At 42.1% G+C, this 19,051-nt stretch overlaps 1 protein-coding gene across 7 annotated transcripts in view; it reads left to right on the plus strand.

Moving 5' to 3' along the window:
- CLIP1 (CAP-Gly domain containing linker protein 1) overlaps positions 1–19,051 on the plus strand; it is a 126,033-nt gene that overhangs the window by 51,580 nt on the left and 55,402 nt on the right. For 5 of the 7 annotated variants that reach the window (XM_064272140.1, XM_064272142.1, XM_023539245.2 and 2 more), the window contains 6 exons: positions 3,656–3,780; positions 5,736–5,958; positions 10,790–10,987; positions 11,571–11,674; positions 13,568–13,628; positions 18,261–18,365. In XM_064272140.1, the coding sequence (XP_064128210.1) occupies positions 3,656–3,780; positions 5,736–5,958; positions 10,790–10,987; positions 11,571–11,674; positions 13,568–13,628; positions 18,261–18,365 (816 nt within the window). The remainder of the gene's footprint in view (positions 1–3,655; positions 3,781–5,735; positions 5,959–10,789; positions 10,988–11,570; positions 11,675–13,567; positions 13,629–18,260; positions 18,366–19,051) is intronic. The other 2 variants (XM_064272143.1, XM_064272141.1) reach the window with 1 other exon arrangement.

Raw genomic sequence — 19,051 nt, forward strand, 5'->3', positions numbered from 1 at the left:
GATAAGAAGTCACTTAGCAAATTCTTGTTGCTCGCAAAGTCCCTGTGACACCATCCCCATTACCACTCATTGGTCATTTTATAGCTTTATAAACCAGGGCACCATGAGATTCAGTGGCTTGCTTAGGTCTTGATAATGAATAGATGGGAGAGTCCAGGCAGAATTTGATGTTTCCTATTTCCTGTTTTTGGACCCATCCATTAGGCTTGCACAATTTCTCGGTGTTCTTATTTTTACCAGAAGGATATTTGTTTCTGTTCTCACAGAACCCTCTTGAAGCACTTAATCACTTTTTATTGTAATTATTTGAATCTCTTTCTCCCTCAGTGGCCAACACTGTATTCTATTTATCTTCATACCGTAAGGGCCCAGGCACTCAAGAAATGTATGTTGAATGAATGAACGAGAAGTTAAAAGTCTGAGATTTCCTAAAGCGTGAAAATAGTGGCTAGGTTTTCCTTTTGTTGAGCTTGTAGTTTAAATTGATTTCGTGTCCAGTAGTGACTTGTAATTTTGACCTTGTTGACCACAATGTCAGGAGTTTTTTGCTTGTATTTTTAAAGAGAATGAATGGTAGTTATTTCTGTTTGCCATGGGAATCTACCTGTCTATCTGTCTGTCTGTTTTTTGCTTTAGTATACTTTTTTCTTTTCTTTTTTTGAGATTTATTTTTGTTGTTGAGAGTATACACAGCAAACCATACCTCAATTCAACAATTTTTAGAAGAAGTGTGAGAAAACTGCCTAGTAAATCATGTATTTCAAATAAACTTGATGGCATAGTGTATTTTTTCTCAGGGTGAATGTATATTGCATTTACCTGCATTTAGAGCAAGAGCTGCTAATCTGTTATTTGTGGTTATTTTTTTATAAAGCTGCTGATTTGAATAAAGCCCGTGGTTTGCTTGGAGAATTCCTGACCACAGCCTGTTAGACGCCTTTGGAAAAAGTGTTCATGACAGCGATTTAGACTCACCCCCCAAGAACCCAGAGGGTTATGTGAACAGATTGCATCATCTCTCACTAATGTGCTGTGTTCTGCTCATGTGATGTTGCTGCTGAGAGGGGTGGGGGGCAGGAGGAAGGAGAAAACCCAGGCGTTTTTTACGGGTGACTTCGTGGATTCCATGAGTATTACCAAGCATATGAAAACGTCACACTTGCCAAATCTAGAACTAGTAGTCTTGTCAGCATGCGCAAACTAGCCGTGAACACGTATACACTGTCAGACCCTGTGCTAAGCAGTTTTATGTGGATTGTCTCATTTAATCCTCAAAGCAGCCCTTTAATTATCCCCATTTTACTAACGAGGAAACAGATTTAGAGATTCAGAAAACTGACCTGTTAATAGCCAGCGCTTGCAGTTGACCTTGCCCCTCCTTAAGCCCATGCTCTTTGTTAGCAGATCTTCCTTAACTTGTTCCAGAGAAATCAAATTCATCCTCAGCCAGGGGGATATCTTTTTTTGTTCTAACTGGTTAAATTTTAAGAACATGGAAAAGTGGCCTTTTTTCTGTAGGTCCCAACTGAGGTGGTTGCCTTTCATTCATTCAGCAAATTGTTTGTGGTGTGACTGTCCTGTGCTCCACTGGGCATTGCGGGTTGTAGTGATGGACACAGCAAAGTCCTTGCCCGTGGACTTTCCCCCAAACTACAACTTGATGTGTCCCAGTGACACCTGTCATGTCCCTGGGACGTTTCTTTATTATCCCTGTCTAACCCTCATGTGCCCTTCCTCCCTACTTGTTGTTGTTAGTTGCCTTCAAGTTGATTTTGACTCATGGCAACCCCATGTGTGCAGAGTAGAACTGCTCCTTAAGGTTATCAAGGCTGTGACCTTTTGGAAGCCGATCGCCAGGCCTTTCTTCCAGGGTGCCTCTGGGTGGGTTTGAACCACTGACCTTTCCCTTAACAGCTGAGTGTTTTAACCAGTCTGCCAACCGGACTCCCTCTTCCTACCTAGAGTACCTTGATATTACAAGTCCTTTGGTTCCTTAAATCAGTTTCACAAAAAATTCTTTCAGAGAAATAGTAGCCTTGGGGCTTTAACATGTTTCGTCTTTAACAAGAGGGTAAAACAAAACTGAAAAAAAAAAAAAAAATAGGTGTTGTTTCAAAACCCACAGAAAGCTTTATTGGAGAAAAAGTATAAACAAATACCTTAAGTATTAAAAAGAAAGACTAAAAATAAACTTAGTATTGGTCTTAAGAAATTAAGACGAAAAGAATAAGCTACAACAAAGGAAAAGGGAAATAATAAAGATAAAAAGTAAAATGAACACAACATAAAAAGGGAAAGTTTAAAAGCTGGCTGCTTGTAAAGATAAATAGGTAGTAGCTTCCCAAGGTAATCTGAATTTAATATGATCTCATTAGACTTTTTTTTAGCATTTACCAAAATTACTTCACGATTCTTAAAAAAAAAAAAAACAGAAAACAAAACCTGTTTACTCTCAATGTCTGTCAGCAGGGGACTGATTGAATAAACTATAATGCATCTATATAGTGGAATAACATGTAATGGTAAAATCAGGTAACTTCTCATTTTTAAAACCTAGCTTCGAAGACTTCATGTGAATGAGAATTTTAATTAAAAAAACAAAAAAAAACCTGTCACTGCTGAGTCGATTCCAACTTAGAACAACCCTCTAAAACCCACTGCCGTCAAGTCGATTCCGACTCATAGCGACCCTATAGGACAGAGTAGGACTGCCCCATAGAGTTTCCAAGGAGTGCCTGGCGGATTCAAACTGCTGACCTTTTGGTTAGTAGCCATAGCGCTTAACCACTACGCCACCAGGGTTTCCAGAACAACCCTATAAGACAGAGTAAAACTGCCCCATAGGGTGTCCATAGAGTGGCTGGTGGATTCTAACTGCTGACCTCTTGGTTAGCAGCCAGGCTCTTAACCATTCTGTCACCAGAACCCAGAACCAACCCAGTGCTGTCGAGTCGATTCTGGTAATTTTAATAGTTGTGAGGAAACAGAGCATCACAGTGGGAAATATCAGTAGTCATTTATTTAAAAGTATTTAAATCTTTATGTAATACATGATTAGAGAGACCAAAAACAAATGTGTGTGTGTGTGTGTGTGTGTATTTGCCCTTGATATGTATATCACTTTCTGTGGATAAAGATGTGAAAATAAACACACCAATTGTTAAAGCATAGGGATTATGGGTGAATTTTGTTTCCTTTTAATGATGTGAGAGTTTTACTTTTGTGTTGTTGTTAGGTTAGGTGCCGTTGAGTTGGTTCCGACTCATAGTGACCCTTTGTACAACAGAACAAAATGCTGCCCGGTCCTGTAGCAAATATTTATTTTGAAGCAAGAAAATCCGTCTGCAGTAATAAGAGTATTTTTTTAAGGACGGGAATAATTAATTTGGCGGATGATCTTAATCCCCACGTATTACTTAGGCATTTTCGTTGTTAGGCTGTATCAGGTATGGAATCACTCTGGTGACATAAATCAGCCAGCTGACTGCCAGCCTTTCTTTAAGAGAACTCTCAAGGGGTGGAAAAAATGGTAAAGATAGAACAGGCCACTGATGGAAATGACGGGATACCCTCCTCAACTGCTGGTCAGATCCACAAAAGATTGAACTCTAACATTATGTTTGTCTCTTTTCATTTTGACGTTTTCTTCTTTCAGGTTGGTGGGACCAAGGCTGGTGTCGTCCGGTTTCTTGGGGAGACGGACTTCGCCAAGGGGGAGTGGTGCGGCGTGGAGTTAGATGAACCTCTGGGGAAGAATGACGGGGCTGTTGCCGGAACAAGGTTTGTCTGGGATCGTGCAGCGTCTTGTCTCCCCCCTGCACATAAAGGTGCTCAGGCAGGTCTCACCAGGTGTGGAATACCGTGGAGATAAGTGCTTCTAAGCACTGCCCCTTTTTTTCCCTAAGACCCAGAAGTCGTTGCTGTATAGTCGAAGACCCAGCTACTTTTTCTTCCCCCACTAGAACTGGGGTTGTTCTTTTGACTGCCTCTTTAGTAACACGTATAATACATCTGAGTAGATCCTGAAAAAGCGTTCAGTTTATTTTCCAACATAGAAAGGAAATATTATGTCATCCTTTTGGCTTCTCTCCGTTTTGATAACAGTCAATCTCTGACTGAGTTCCTGGGTGTCAGGGTCGGGGGGACAAAGAGCAGGAAGCTACCGTTGTTAGGAGAGGAAGGTAAAATGTGTCTTCGTGTCTGACGATAGGAATTCCATCCTATGTAAGGGAGCAGACAGCAGGCATACTTCTTTTAGAAAGATAACCCAGCTCTCTCCTCCCAGAGGTAGGATGGCCATTAAAGAATAGAAATGAATGCAAGGAGGAATTTTCCACCCTCCTTTTCAAAAGGTTTTGAAGGCACTGAGGACAGGCATGGTATATGATAACATTAGTAGTCCCCGTTGCCATTGAGTCGATTCTGACTCATGGTGACCCTATAGGACAGAGTAGAACTGCCCCATAGAGTTTCCAAGGAGCAGCTAGGTGGAGTAGTATATATTAATGGATTGCTTTGAATATTAAAATGTTATTGTTCATGTATTACTTATAAAACATATTGAAATTGAGTATAAGCATATGGGCTTTATCTACCAAATACAATAATAGTGCCTCATAGGTATCAAAATCTCTTGATGCTACAATGATTATGAAGCCATCCCTTCTTGATATTAAAACATTATAATTCTCTAGAGTCATAAGGTCTCCAGCTAGGGAGTTTCCAACCTGCTGTTAGCTGATATTACAGGTTAATATTCTCCCCGTTGACTTTAATGGATCTGCCAGAGATAGGTGCCTGCTTGATTTTCTTTCCCTTTGTTGGGCATGGTTTTTTTGACTAGGTTGCTATATTGTTGACCTTCTCTCCTTTACATTGATCAGATGGTGGAAGTATTTATTCCTTTTGCATGGAGCCTTAGTAACAGACGAGTAACCCTGTCTCTGGGTATCCCATTGTAATTTATTACTATGTTTTATAAAACATCACCGGGAGTTCTTTATCAGTCTGCATGCATGTGAATGCTGTACACTAGTGTATAACCCCAGCTTTGTTGTTAGGTGCCCTGAAGTCGGTGCTGACTCATAGCCACCCTGTGTACAACAGAACGAAATACTGCCCGGTCTTGCATCATCCTCACAGTCCTTGCTATGCTTGAGCCCGTTGTTGCAGCCACTGTGTCAGTACATCACGTTGAGGGTCTTTCTCTTTTTTCTTGACCCTCTACTTTACCAAGCATGATGTCTTTCTCCAGGGACTGATCCTTCCTGATAATATGTCCAAAGCATGTGAGACAAAGCCTTACCATTCTTGCCTCCAAGGAACATTCTGGCTGTACTTCTTACAAGTCTTTTTGGTCTTTTGACAGTTCTTGATATATTCAGTATTCTTCACCAGCCATAATTCAAAGGTGTGAATTCTTCTTAGGTCTTCCTTATTCATTGCCTAGCTTTCACATGCATATGAGGCAATTGAAAGCACCATCCTTGAGTCAGGTGCACCTTAGTCCTTAAAGTAACATCTTTACTTTTTAACACATTTGCAGCAGATTTGCCCAATGCAATGCATTATTTGATTTCTTGGTAGCAGTCAAGAAATCAAACCCCAGCTTAATGGTACAGTTCACAGCCAATCAATCATGAGTTATGAGGTTGGAGAGCTTTTTGGTAGTAGTTGTTATTTCTTGTAATCAAGTTGGCTTTTTTGTTAACCGTTTTTATTGTTGTACTCTAAAGGTATTTTCAGTGTCAACCCAAATATGGCTTGTTTGCTCCTGTCCACAAAGTCACCAGAATTGGCTTCCCTTCCACGACACCAGCCAAAGCCAAGGCCGCAGCTGTGAGGCGAGTGATGGCGAGCACACCTGCCAGCCTGAAGCGCAGCCCTTCGGTCTCCTCGCTCAGCTCCATGAGCTCCGTGGCCTCCTCCGTGAGCAGCAAGCCCAGCCGGACAGGATTAGTAAGGCTCCCTTTTCTTACCGCGTGCCTCCTACTTCCCAGGCACGACGAATGCCCACTGCGCGTGCACCTGCTTTGCTTTAAAAAATATTAATCCCCCCTGTCTTTGTGCTGAATGTTAGCTGTAGCTTGCTTGAACTTCCCTGTAAGTAAGTTTCAAAAAAATGTAACTCCGGGCAGAATATAATTTTTGAAACAGAAAAAGTGTTTAACAGCCTCTTTCAGATTCTTAAGACTTTAAAATGTACTATTTCTCGATAAGTCTGTAGTAACTGCCCCTTAGGCTGACATATGAGATGTCTTTTTCTGAAGTTGTTTTGGGCATGTCAAGAAAGACAGGAAAATTGGAAGGTTCCTTTTCCTCAAGTACATAGGCCTCTTTCTCTTCGACTTTAAACAATTTAGGAACTAAAGTATTTTGAGAAAAGGTGTATTCTTAGAATCCTGATCTTAAATTAATACATTCTAACCCACTGAAAGCATTAATGTGTGGAGTGTTCCTGATTTGGGCCAGAGAATGTAGAGGGAAACTTCTAGAACTTGAAAGAACCTAGGAAAGGCCATTTTTTTTTCGTTTCCTGTTCTGTTCTCTCATCTCCCTTTTCCCTCTTCCCCTCCCCTCACCTCCCCTCCGCTTTTTATCCCATTTAGCGCAGTAAACATAGAAACAACAGAATTAAAATAGGCAGTACCTCATTCTGTTCATTAATATGGTGTTGTATTAGGATCGAAAACAATAGCTTTTTGGCCTCATGCCCTGCCCTTAAGTTTATTACTTGACGTGAGGCAAATACTGTTTTATATTTGAAAAGGCAGCATAAGATTCTACCCAACTGAATGTAAGACCTGTGCTTTATGGTGGTGAATGACAGACCAGAGCTAGACTGTGGAGTGGTGTGACCAGGGAAGTCAGGGTGTTTGCCCGTGGTCTCCTTTTGCCTTAGCTTCTCGTGTAGCCGGCAGGGAAAGGAGAGGTGGTGGAATCTTTCTTCTATGTGGGGGTCTTGCTCCTTTGCCAACCCACTGGATTTTCTTCCTCTTACCATTTAAGCAAAATAAATACCTGCCCAGACTATTCAGTTTGCACATGAAAGAGAAGATCTGCATATTCATCAGAAAAGTCAGAAGTGGACTTTTATGAGAAAAACACAACAAGAACATGCAGGTGAAGAAACCCCTTTGTTTGGACAAAGCTTTGTTCAGAGTGGGTCAGCAAATGCTAATGTGGACATCTGGTCTACTTTGCTAATCTAGGAACAAATCCATGGCAGTATCTCATTTGGATTGGAAATCTCACTTGAGTAATTTTTCTTGCCTTATAATACAAAAAAATTAAAAATGTCCTTTTCTTTGGAAAACATCAAGCTCTCCCTGCTCCCCCTAATATTTCCTCTTTCTTTTCAGACCAGTTCTTAGCTCATCTCATTCAGTGATGAATATTGACAGAAGAGAGATGAGTCTCTCTCCCTTTTAAGACTGCTTAGTTTTGTCTGTCTTGGTATAGGGTAGCTGTAGTTTTTAAGCAAGGAGTTACCAGAAAAATGATACGACAGGGACATAGAATAATTGAAATCCTGACTTTCCAGAAATACATCTCCGAACATGTCATTGTTGTTGTTGTGTGCCATTGAGTTGATTCTGACTCATAGTGACCTCATGTGACAGAGTAGAACTGCCCCCTGGGGTTTCCTAGACTGTAATCTTTATAGGAGCAGATTGCAAAGTCTTTTCTCCTGAGGAGCAACTGGTGGGTTAGCAGCTAAGCTCTCAACCATTGTACCACCAGGGCTCCTCTGAACAGTATAGTCCCAGGCATATATGGAAAAGTCTAAAGATTCTCTAATGCAAAATGATTTTCTGAAAGTATTGAGCACAGAGGTTCCCAGACTTTCTGGATTCATGAACCTTTTTATTTTTCATCTTGCCCCTGGGTTGGAAGAAATAGCTAAGTTCTGTTTATTAAGTAATTAGGTTCAAACAACTTAATATTTATGCCCCAAGGAGCCATGGTGGCCCAACAGTTAAGCACTTGGCTGCTACTAAAAGGTGGCTGTTAGAACCCACCCAGCAGCTATGCAGGAGAATGACCCGGCAATCTGCTCTCATAAAGATTACAGCCTAGGAAACCCTATGTGGCAGCTCTACTCTGTCACATGACGTCACTAGGAGTAGAAAATTGACCTGACAGCACCTAACAACAACAAAAAAAGTAGCCATTTGAAGAGAAATGATACACATAAGTTGAAAGAAAAAAAATTAATATTTTTATTTCAGAATAATCACAATTACTGACTATTGGGTATAAGTGCCTGTTGGGCACTGCAGATCTTCTCAAACCTTGAAATCATATTGAAAAATGCTACCCTCCTTGTCCAAAGTGAAAGAGAAGGAAACCAAAGACTCAAAGAATAAACTAGTCTGCAGGACAGATAGTCTACATGAATAGCAGTCTCATCTATCCTGAGACCAGAAGAACTAGATGGCGCCCGTATACCACTACCAGCAATTCTAATCAAGGCCGCAGTAGATGGACCCTGACAGAATGGGAGAAAAATATGAACAGAACCTTAAAATCCTAAAAAAAAAATAAACATACACATACACAAAACCAGAGTTTCTGGAGGACTCCCTGAGACTCTTGCCCTGAGATGCTTTTCAAACCTTGAACCAAAACGAACCCCTGAGGTCACCTCATAGCTAAATAACAGGTTGGCTCTCCGAATAATGAATATCAACTGTAACTACTGTGCTCCTTTAAAAAAAAATCACCTGTATGAGACCAAACCGTTAACAGTTTCTTTAAAACAAAGATGAGACTGTAAGGAGGCAGGGAAACTAGATTAATGGAAACGGAACAACTAGATTGGAAATACGAGGATGCTCACACATTGTGAAGAATGTCACTGAACATGTGTAGAAATTGTTGAATGGGAACCTAAACTGCTGTGTAAACCTTCACTGAACACACAATAAAATATTATTTAAAAAAAAAAAAAGACATAAATATTAAAGGTAAACTAGAAAGCTAAAGAAAACTGCTGCCCTCATTTCCTGTGCCACATTGATTTTTGCAAAGTACGTTTTGATCATAGCAATAGCCAAAACCCAGCTTCGCAAAGATGTGATGCTGTCGAAAGAAGTGTAGTACCAATCTCATGCTGAAACTGAACTGCCTTGAGGTCTAGTTTGCATGGTGTCCAGCAGGTGTCAACTGTGTTTTCCTTGAAAATTTAAAATATCCCACAGTCCCCCTGCTTGGTGCGGTGCCCTAGGGGATCTCTGTACCTCGTTTGGGAACCTTGGATTTAGTATTTTCAGGTATAAATGTTACTTACTAAGAGAAAGTCTAATTTAACCACATAATGAAATTGGAAATTGAAGGTCAGGTGGTTAAAAGAGAGAACAGGAATTTCCCCCCAATCCGTGTAAGTAATTAAACTTCACCAAGGACAATGTAGATTTGATTGGATTCCTTCACTGTCGTAGTTATCAAGCTTCTTAATTATTAATTGATGAAAGAGACTTGCTGTAATCTGCGTCCTGCCATGGGGGCTCAGATGCTCGGTTGGACTGATTAAGAGAAGACCATTCAGGCCACAAACGGGCTGCGATTGCCGATGATGACGTCGGGGCTGAATTGATGTAGAGCCAGCTGCTGCTAAGTGAATGGCCTGGAACAAATGCTGCCAAGGGCTGAGGCCTTTTCTGAGCCACCTACCACCTTCTGGAGTCAAACGTGGAGGAAATGTCATTCAACTCGACGGATTGCCTGCTAACATTTCACAGGATGTTAAGTGTTTTTTAACACTTACTTCCCTCTGCGTTGTAAAATGACCATTAGTCTTAAGATGGAGGAATCAAGCTTGTGAAGCAGCAAAGATCAACAGATGGACACACAGAAACTTTCTTTCTCTACCCGCACCCCCGCCCCATCTCTTTCCATCCCTCCATTTTGTTTTCCCAGTCCTCTCTCCATTATTTCTCTTCCTCCTTCCCCGCCCCTATTTCTCTCTTTCTTCCCAAACTTCTTTTTTCTCCCTTCTCCCTGTATCTGTTTTCCTTCCTTTCTCTTGTGTGTTCATGTCCAGAGAGACACGTGCTCGTGGACTACCCCGCTCAGCCATACTCTTAATCTTATCTACATAAACCTTTCTGGGGATTCGGATTCAGGTCCTCAGGACTGGTTTCCTGGGTGAAAGCTCCTATGCCTTTTATGTTGAAAGAAAGATGAAGAAAATCCTGACAAAGATCCAACTATTTAATCAATCAAAGGAAGGCTTGTGACTCCAAAAGTGACCCCTTGCTTACTTAATAGTATCTAGAAGCTTTAGAAATTGGGAAAAAGTCTCAGCCTCAAGTTCAGGCATCAAGAAATTGGCCAGAACGTCATAACAAGAAACAAGTATGCATGAAGCTCAGGCAGAAATGGAGTTTAGGGGAGCTTGCTAAGTGAGTTCTGTGGGGTTTTTCTAGATTCCTACAAGGTCCTGCCAACTGAGCTCAGGGTGCCTTTGATTTGAGCCATGTATTCCCCCTCCAAACACCTTCCTGACTGTTCTGTGACCTCCTTACATTGTTTGATTGTTCCGTGACCTCTTTACGTTGTGTGATTGTTCCGTGACCTCTTTACTTGGGTTCTTTGTGAAAGTTACTGACAGCAGCCACGTACTTCCTTGTGTTCTTGACGACAAGCCTTTCCTAGTAACGGGCAAGGCTGTGAGCTGGGGCAGCGCTTGTGCTTTGCTGAGGAGCCGCCTGCCATGCATGCCTCGCTCCCGCCCCGCTTCCCTGATAGCATCATGGCCCTTCACTTCTTTAACTTTCCTTTGCAGTTGACTGAAACCTCCTCCCGGTACGCCAGGAAGATCTCCGGCACCACTGCCCTCCAGGAGGCCCTGAAGGAGAAGCAGCAGCACATTGAGCAGCTGCTGGCCGAACGGGATCTAGAGAGGGCGGAGGTGGCCAAGGCCACGAGCCACGTGGGGGAGATAGAGCAGGAGCTAGCTCTGGCTCGGGATGGACACGATCAGGTGAAGTCTGGCGCTGGTCTTGTGGTGGAGATGGTGATGGTTCTTAAGTTGAGTGAGGAGGCCAAAAGGCATGCCTGGTGCTTGGAGCCAGGGAGCTAGTTTTGAGAGTACTGGAAATGAGTGTGAATTTCCCTGCTGGGCTTGTCTGAAAGCTGTGGCCCATGGTACCAGTTTCCATCATCTTAAAGATGAAGTTTTGTTCCTCTTGATTCTGTTGTAGTCTTTTGTTTTGGTCTTTACGTCCAGAGCCTCTCTGTGTTAGGCCACCTTGTTTACTAGGACCTCATCTGTGGTTACAAATACTGTTTTGTAGATTATCCTTTGTATGCGTTTCAGCTTGAAAAAAAGGGAGTTGTTTTAACGTTGCCCTCTGTTGCACTAATGGTATGGTTTTCATCATCTAGTTTCCAGGAAAGCTGCTGAGAGTAACCCATTAATGGTCACATAAAGCATTTGAATGTGGAAAGGTTTTAAAGTAGTGCCAGCCCACGGTGGTACCACTTAGCTGTAGTTTTTTGGAGTTGTCCCTGGGCCTGTGTCTGGATCCGAACTTGCCCCTCACTGCTGTCCCTGTCTTCCCCAGCATGTTCTGGAATTGGAGGCCAAGATGGACCAGCTGCGAACAATGGTGGAAGCGGCTGACAGGGAGAAGGTGGAGCTTCTCAACCAACTCGAAGAGGAGAAAAGGTGATCCCAAACTGTTTCCTGGTGCAAGTACAGCCTTTTCCCTTTAAAAGATCTGAGGAAAATTTTCCCACTAACAACCTCGTTGGTGTCAATCCATAGAGCCAGACAAATAACTCTGTGTAGCAGAAATCCAACCCTTCCTACTGTGTGAGGAGGGTTTGCTTTGTTTCAACTTCTTCTCAAGAAATGTGGAATCATCCAGACATGGCCTGATTTATTGAGCACGTGTTTATTGAGTGTCTGCTGTGTGCCAGACATCCTTTTGAGCATGGCCGAAGTGTTTTAAGTTCATGCAAACCCACTTCCACCCAGATCTGTTTGCCGTGAGAGTATGTTCCAGGCCTAAGTGACCTAGTGTTTATAAAACACCTTCCATGTAGCATATAAAAGTGTACTGTCTAGTGAATGATGCAAGGTCCCTGTCCTTGAGAAACTCAGTCCGTTATTATGAAAACAAAACTCTCACATGAGAAATAGAGAATTTTTCCCAGTCAGTACAAAATCAAGGGCTAAATTGTGTGAGACAGCGAAGGCAAGGTGGGTTCTTCCAAAAGGGAGGCTTCTTGGAGCGACGTAAAACGTGTCTGCACAGAAATCATTGAAATGTCCCTGGAGAATGGGAAGCTTGTGTGCTGTAGCATTTAATGCCGTCTTTTGTCATTTCTGAGAGCAGCAGCATACTTCAGTAATAATCTGGTGTTACTGTGTGCTCGGGATGCTCATAACAACTGTGGTGGTAAGGGGGTACGGTGGAGGTATAACACTGCCTCTCACCAGGAGGAGGGAGAAGTACCTACGTGGGAAATTCACCTAGTAGCCAGAAAATGGCTTCATGTAAATGAGAAATAGTGAAGGATTCTTCTAGGCCCTTCTGAATGCCCAGGGACCAGTATTGTTTGCTTCTGTTCTTAAGCCAGCTGTTATTCTACAGACTTCTGGGCAGTAAAAATGTTGCTCAGCTCTGCAGTGAGCTTGCAGATGACATTTCTGACTAACCTGAGTAGGGTTTTTTAATTCCTGATTTTGCTAGAAGTGCTGGTGACCTGAAAGGATTTTTTTTTTTTTTTTGCGTGCATGTTATGAACTTTGTCCCTCTTTTATTCTTCTCTTACACCCAATTTTGTAAAGATTTGTAATGTGGATGTTACCTAGATTGTGTGACTCTTCAGAATATCATATTTCATCGACTCTGACGGCTTTGTGGAAATCACACGTTACAATATCAGACATTTTTAAATGTAAAAATGATGTGCATTTTAGAATCAAGGAAATGGGATCCTTGATTGTATCTCCCTCAAGTCCAACCCCAGTGTCCCATTCTGGGAGCAGAGACTGGTATTGTCATACAGGGTTAAGACTGGGGGTCTCTTGCTGAGGCAGCTTGTGGCCTGGGTTCTGTACATAACGGGTACTCCGTGCATGTTTGGTGAATATATGTGTTCTTTTTACCCCGAAATACCTGATATGTCGTGATATAAAGAGAGATTTGTTTTCTATACCATTTTTCCCTATCTGCTCTTACTAGAAAGAAGCAATTGTTGACTTGAAATCTCAAACCTAATTCTGGGGTAATCAGAACTTTTCTTTCAGGCCGATCTTGTCTCAGTTAGATCTCTCTGGTATCTGTGACCAAGGGGACCAGTTGATATTTCGTAAGTCTTACCTCGTGATAAAACTTGGGAATTTCCTAAATAACTAGAGTAGAGCTCTTAGATTTATAAATTGGAGGACTGTTTTCTTTGTCTTCAAAGCATTTCTTTCTACTTTACTTTCTTCTGATCGTGAACTGAATTCACCAGGTTGTTGAGTGTAGTTTTTCTTTGTTTTGTTAAGTAGGCAGATGTGGCCCTCAGTTACTTCTCCTAAACACTTCATTTGGGTTTCAATCCACAGGAAGGTTGAGGATCTTCAGTTCCGGGTTGAGGAAGAATCCATTACCAAAGGCGACCTTGAGGTAAAACCCCTCCAGCTCTCTGAAGCTTTCCTGGTGCGGGTATTCAGACGTGCGGGGGAAGCAGCTATGCCAACGGAGACGCATGGCCAGCGCAGCAGGCAGAGGGCGTGGTGGCGGAGCCCCAGCCCCTGTGGCCCAGTGGGTTACCAGCATGGCTGTGGTCTAGGGGAACGTGTCAGCCCTTGAGCCTGTCACTGTGGTGGCCCAATTCCTCTGCAGAAGAAAATTGTCACTACTTTCTTCTCCTGCTTCAAAAGTTCAGAACCATGAATTGGATTCAGTTCAGTCATACACCTGGCAGTGTGCCTCCCTGTAAAGCAGTCCTCTGTAAGAACACGTATGCTCCTCTGATTATTAGAAAAATCACATTTTAAAATTTCCTCGTAATAACCCATAACAAAACTTTTGGCTTTATCTCAGTTTTGCTTTTCAAATGAGCGGGTTAATTCTGTTATAACCCTGTAAAAGAGATAAACATACGCTCTAGTAGTTGAATTTTTTTTAAGTCATCACCACAGCAAAAAACAAGAATAATTTAGATTTCAGTTTCTTTTACTTCTATGGCATGTTTTGAATTCATAGAGATTTTCCTTTGACGTAAGTATTCTCAACAATTAGTCACATTAGTTTTTGAATTAGACTCCAGAATTACATGGTTTTGATGCTTTTGAACCACTGCTAGGTGTATGACAAACGTAAATTATTTAACTTTTCCAAATTCTGAAGACTTTCGGTTCTTTACTCCGTAATGTTTTAGTAATAATTGTTCTTATTTGTACAGTTCTCAGAGTACACATTTTTGCTATCCTTACAATTTTAGAGACTATTGGTTGCCCACACAGTGCTTACATTTCAGGGGCCCTTCCAAAACAGGAGCTCTTACTTCTTTGGAAATAAATACGTTTTTATGGTTAACAGAGAGTAAAGGGAACATTTTCTGAATTCTATAGGACCCAGAATTTAATAGATGATTAGCGATTTAGTACCTTCTTTGCTCATTTCATATACAGTCACATTCCTTTAAATTACTTTTGTTTTGTTCTCATCCATTTAAAAACACCAAAGACTCATTAGAAGTTTCACATCATCATCTAATTCATATAAGATATAGCCTACAGTGTTGGGGGACAGGGGCAAATTAAAATATTTACATCAGCACCGGGCAAGTATAGTCTGTCTGGTAAACATACTTGCAGTGAATCAACTAAAGTTATCTGGAAACCCTAACACATAGGGAAACTTTAGTTGAATCTCTTGTTTTTATTCTTTAATTTTTTTATTTTTTTACTGATAGCAAAAGAGCCAGATTTCTGAAGATCCCGAGAATGTAAGAGGGCACTTAACTGTGTGGATATTTCCCTTGTTAACACACATCGATTACAGATTAAAATGCTTATTGATAAATACTAACTGCATAAGCTGACCTTGGAACGTTGGCCTTAATGTTTCTGTGCATGTGGCTTTCAAAGCAATTACATCTGTACCCTGAAGAAACTGTATGTAATGACTAAACCAAAACAACAACAAAATAACCAAACCCATTGCCGTCCAGTTGATTCCGACTCGTAGTAACGCTATAGGACAGAGCAGAACTGCCCCATAGGGTTCCCAAGGAGCCGCTGGTGGATCCCAAGTAATGACTAAGCTCGTTAAACTCATTTGTTTAACAAATAGGCAAACGTTTGCTTCATAAAAAATTTTGTTGAAAAAGAAAAAAGAATTTTAACTAGGAGCCTGGCCTTCTTCAGCTAGTTTATAATGTATTCTGATCTTAGAGCTATTCAAAAAGAAATGGTAGCTGACTGAACCATAAAAGATGTTTGATGAAGGAGTCATAGAAATTCAGGGGAGAATTCCCAAGTTCTCTGATTTTATTTCCCGTGTGGCCAGAGGGAACTGTGAAATTTCCCGGGATTCATTGCCTTTTGTGTGGGCTCCCCCTCCTGGGCAATGCTTGCCATGTACCTGACAAGAAATTCAAACTTTCCTTTGTTGGCACAGCTGTGCTGTCAAGTTGATCCCGCCTCATGGCAACCCTATGTGACAGAGTAAACTGCCCCGCAGGGTTTCCTAGGCCATAATCTTTACGAGAGCAGATTGCTAGGTCTTTTCTCCCACGGAGCCGCTGGGTGGGTTCGAATCGCTGACCTACCTGGTTAACAGCAGAGTTTTTAACCACTGCACCACCAGGGCTCCTTTCCGTAAAACGTGAAAAAAGAGGCAAGTGTTCTTCAGTGAAGACGCTATGTCTTTTATTACATTTGAAGCGAGATTTTTTCCTAGTAGCCGTGCTGCTAGGCATGGAGGTCTTTTTTATTTTCCTTCCTCCCTCTGCTCAACACCGAACAACCTTTCCAAAGTGGTCTGCAAAGCGTTGCTTCACAGTAGACCCCACCAGCTGTGATGCTGTTTGAAAAGAATCCAAAAATTGCTTGCTTTGATTTACCACCACAAGAGAACAAAATTTAAACGAGGAACTACTCTTCCTACCACCTCCTGGCAGCTGCAGTAGATAACTCAAGACTAAACTTAAAAAAACAAAAGACTGTGGTCAGAGGGTTCGTATTTTGGGAAGCTCCTTCAGTGATCTGGGTCTCTTCTCGCCTTCCAGAACAGGCTCCTGCTGCCCGGTGTCAGTCTGCATGGGCCTGCCCTCCTGCCTCTTTGTGCGCTTCCCGCAGAACCTCTGCTTTTCTTCTTCTCAGTTCCTGCCCTGGGACTTTCCTCCCTGAAGACCCCACATTTTATTCTAAGAAGTTTAAAAGGAGGGTTGTCCTATTCACGCATGGTGTTTTTACTTCATGCTATGACCCCCAGAGCTTTGTAGGCATAGCCATCAGTCGTTGGGAAGATCTCTGAATGGGGAGATGATCTCAGTGAATGGATAGTTGCGTTTTCTCTGGAAATACTGACCTAACTCGGTGTCCAGAGGAGAAGAAAGGTTCTCTTGGCTTTTTCTTTGTCCTGTTGGTCTTGAATTTCAGTCCCTAAGGCCGTGACCCCAGTTATGTAGAGCTGGATTAGATTCTCTTCTTGTCCAAGCAGCTGAATTGAAGGACGTATGTTTAAGGCACATACGGACCGAGGCACTATCTGGACAATTAGGTTTGGAATTTTATTTCGTTATTTTTGTTAAGTGTAAAGAGCTGAAGCAGGTGAAGAGTTTTCTTTTTTTTCGGTTCACTTTTTAAATATCCCATGGGAGTTTATACCTGGTTCACAAGCAAAGTGATCACTGGAATGCTCTGAAATCCTCAGAGTACCACTGGAATGAGCAAAGATGTTCACAATCTTTATGTTTAGATTCCACCTTCTACTGAAGCTCTGCACTACTTTCTTTTGAGTTTGTTGTCATTTTTCCTAAAGGTGCAGACTTGATAGGTCAGAGCTGTTAATGCCACGTGATATTTAAATTAGTACGAGTCGCTGGCAGCTGCTAAGAGCAGCTGGGTCATTAGGTCTCATCAGTTCATTATACTGGTCAGACCCTCTTGGGTAGGAGAGGTAGGTGGGGGAAGAGCTACTTTTGGACTAATGTCTAGATTATTTCCAATTATTAAGATCCTGCTGCACTTCTACCTGTTAGAGAATATCTTTTGAGTTTCCCTCCAGATCACCCCTGAGTACATGATGATGGGTACTAGAGAGTACCTTGAGACCTCGGAGGTTCTGAACCACATTAGACTATCACCACCTCTTGCTGTGATTCACACTCATGCCATTGTCACCGTTTCTCACCTCTGAGCTGTAAGAACTACTTCATCTTAGGAGAAAAATAATAAGCCCCTCACCAGTTCCAGCTGAGCTTTTATCCTGCTGAGGCTCTAATTGGCTTCAGAAGTGAGGGATGTGAAGGAAAATTGTTATGGAATTTTCTCTTTGTAAATCTGATTTTTTTTCCTTCCCCTGATGACAAAATAATAGCCTTCGAAAGATCGGCCTGCCATAGATGAGAAGTTTGTTAAGACTCTCAGACCCTTCTCTGAGAATATCTTCCCGTATCTGCAAAGGCACTGATGTGATTTTCCTCAGCTCTAGTCTCGGGATTCCCTCCATCAGGTTTCATGGTCGACCCGTGTTCATGTCACGTTGTATGCCAGAGGGCAAGGCCCCTTGTCCAAGGATGTATTGAGCACTTTTAAGATTTTTGAAGCTGTCTTTTTCATGTTAGGTGATAGTGATTATCGTTTTGGGGGACATTCTACTTTTTGTAAAGTCACTGAGTCAGTTACATACACATTAATGTCAAACAGCCACTGTGGGAGGAGGGAAGATGATAGTTTAGAGGAATATTAACGAGTCTAATTTGTGCTGATCAACTTCACTTATCAATATAACTTATATTTGGTTGCATGCATCTGACACCGTTCATCTTGCCTCATGTGTTCTTCATGTTGCTCTCAATAGACTAGCCCATCTCCCCGCCCACCATCGTCCTTGTGTCCATAGTGTTCATCCTCACCCCCAGCCTCCTCATCTCATCTCCATCCTCTTCCTCTCTCCATTATCCCTTTTGTTCATCCTCTGGCGAAAGGTACTGGTGGCTCAGCCTGCATGCCGCTCTCTTTCCTCTTGTGCTGGCACGTGATGGTGGCACTGTTGTGTTCTCTTCCTCTTCCTTTTTACTAACAGACGCAGACCAAACTGGAGCATGCCCGCATTAAGGAGCTTGAACAGAGCCTGCTCTTTGAAAAGACCAAAGCTGACAAACTCCAGAGGGAGTTAGAAGACACTAGGGTAATGGTTTTCACTATTTAACGATGAAGACCCATGTGTGTGAGTGGTGGACACCTTGAGTGATATGCCACGCTGTTGGCCCGACCCTTGACCCAGTGGTTCCACCTGAGTTCTGGTCTTGGTGCCGTTCAGGTGTTCATGAGCGTAGGCTGATGGGTAGACTGATTTGTTCTCTATCAAATCTCTCATGAATTATAAAGGCTCAATTCCTTGGTTACCAAAATTGGGAGCAGAAACTTTCCAACTGTATAGACGACATGGAGCTCCACAACTGCATTCAAGGTTCTTTGTATTAATACCTTGAAATGCACTTCTCCAGTTTGCCACACACAGCCAATTGTCCTCTTGTTCTCATATTCCTAACTGTTGGGTTTTCTGAGTTATTCTTTGTTATCATTGTTTTACTTTAGCTCTCTTTTCCTGCCTTCTTCCCTGACCTCTTGGGAGAAGAGAATTGAAGCACTGGCTCTTTTTATTGAGAGTTAAAGACTCTGTTCCCAGTAATCTTTTTTCTTTTACCTGCTCCCTCTTTGCATCTCCCACCTTTGTCCCCCGGGAGGTTGAAATCTCAGCGGTCAGGAAGGAAGAGTGTGTTGGAACCAGAGCGACTTGTTACCACCATAAGCTCACTCTGTGGCCCTTAGAGCCAGTGTGTTACCAATGTTTTTGTGTGTTTATATATTAAA

This window comes from Loxodonta africana, chromosome 19 (assembly GCF_030014295.1).
Source record: "Loxodonta africana isolate mLoxAfr1 chromosome 19, mLoxAfr1.hap2, whole genome shotgun sequence".
NCBI classification, from domain to species: domain Eukaryota; kingdom Metazoa; phylum Chordata; class Mammalia; order Proboscidea; family Elephantidae; genus Loxodonta; species Loxodonta africana.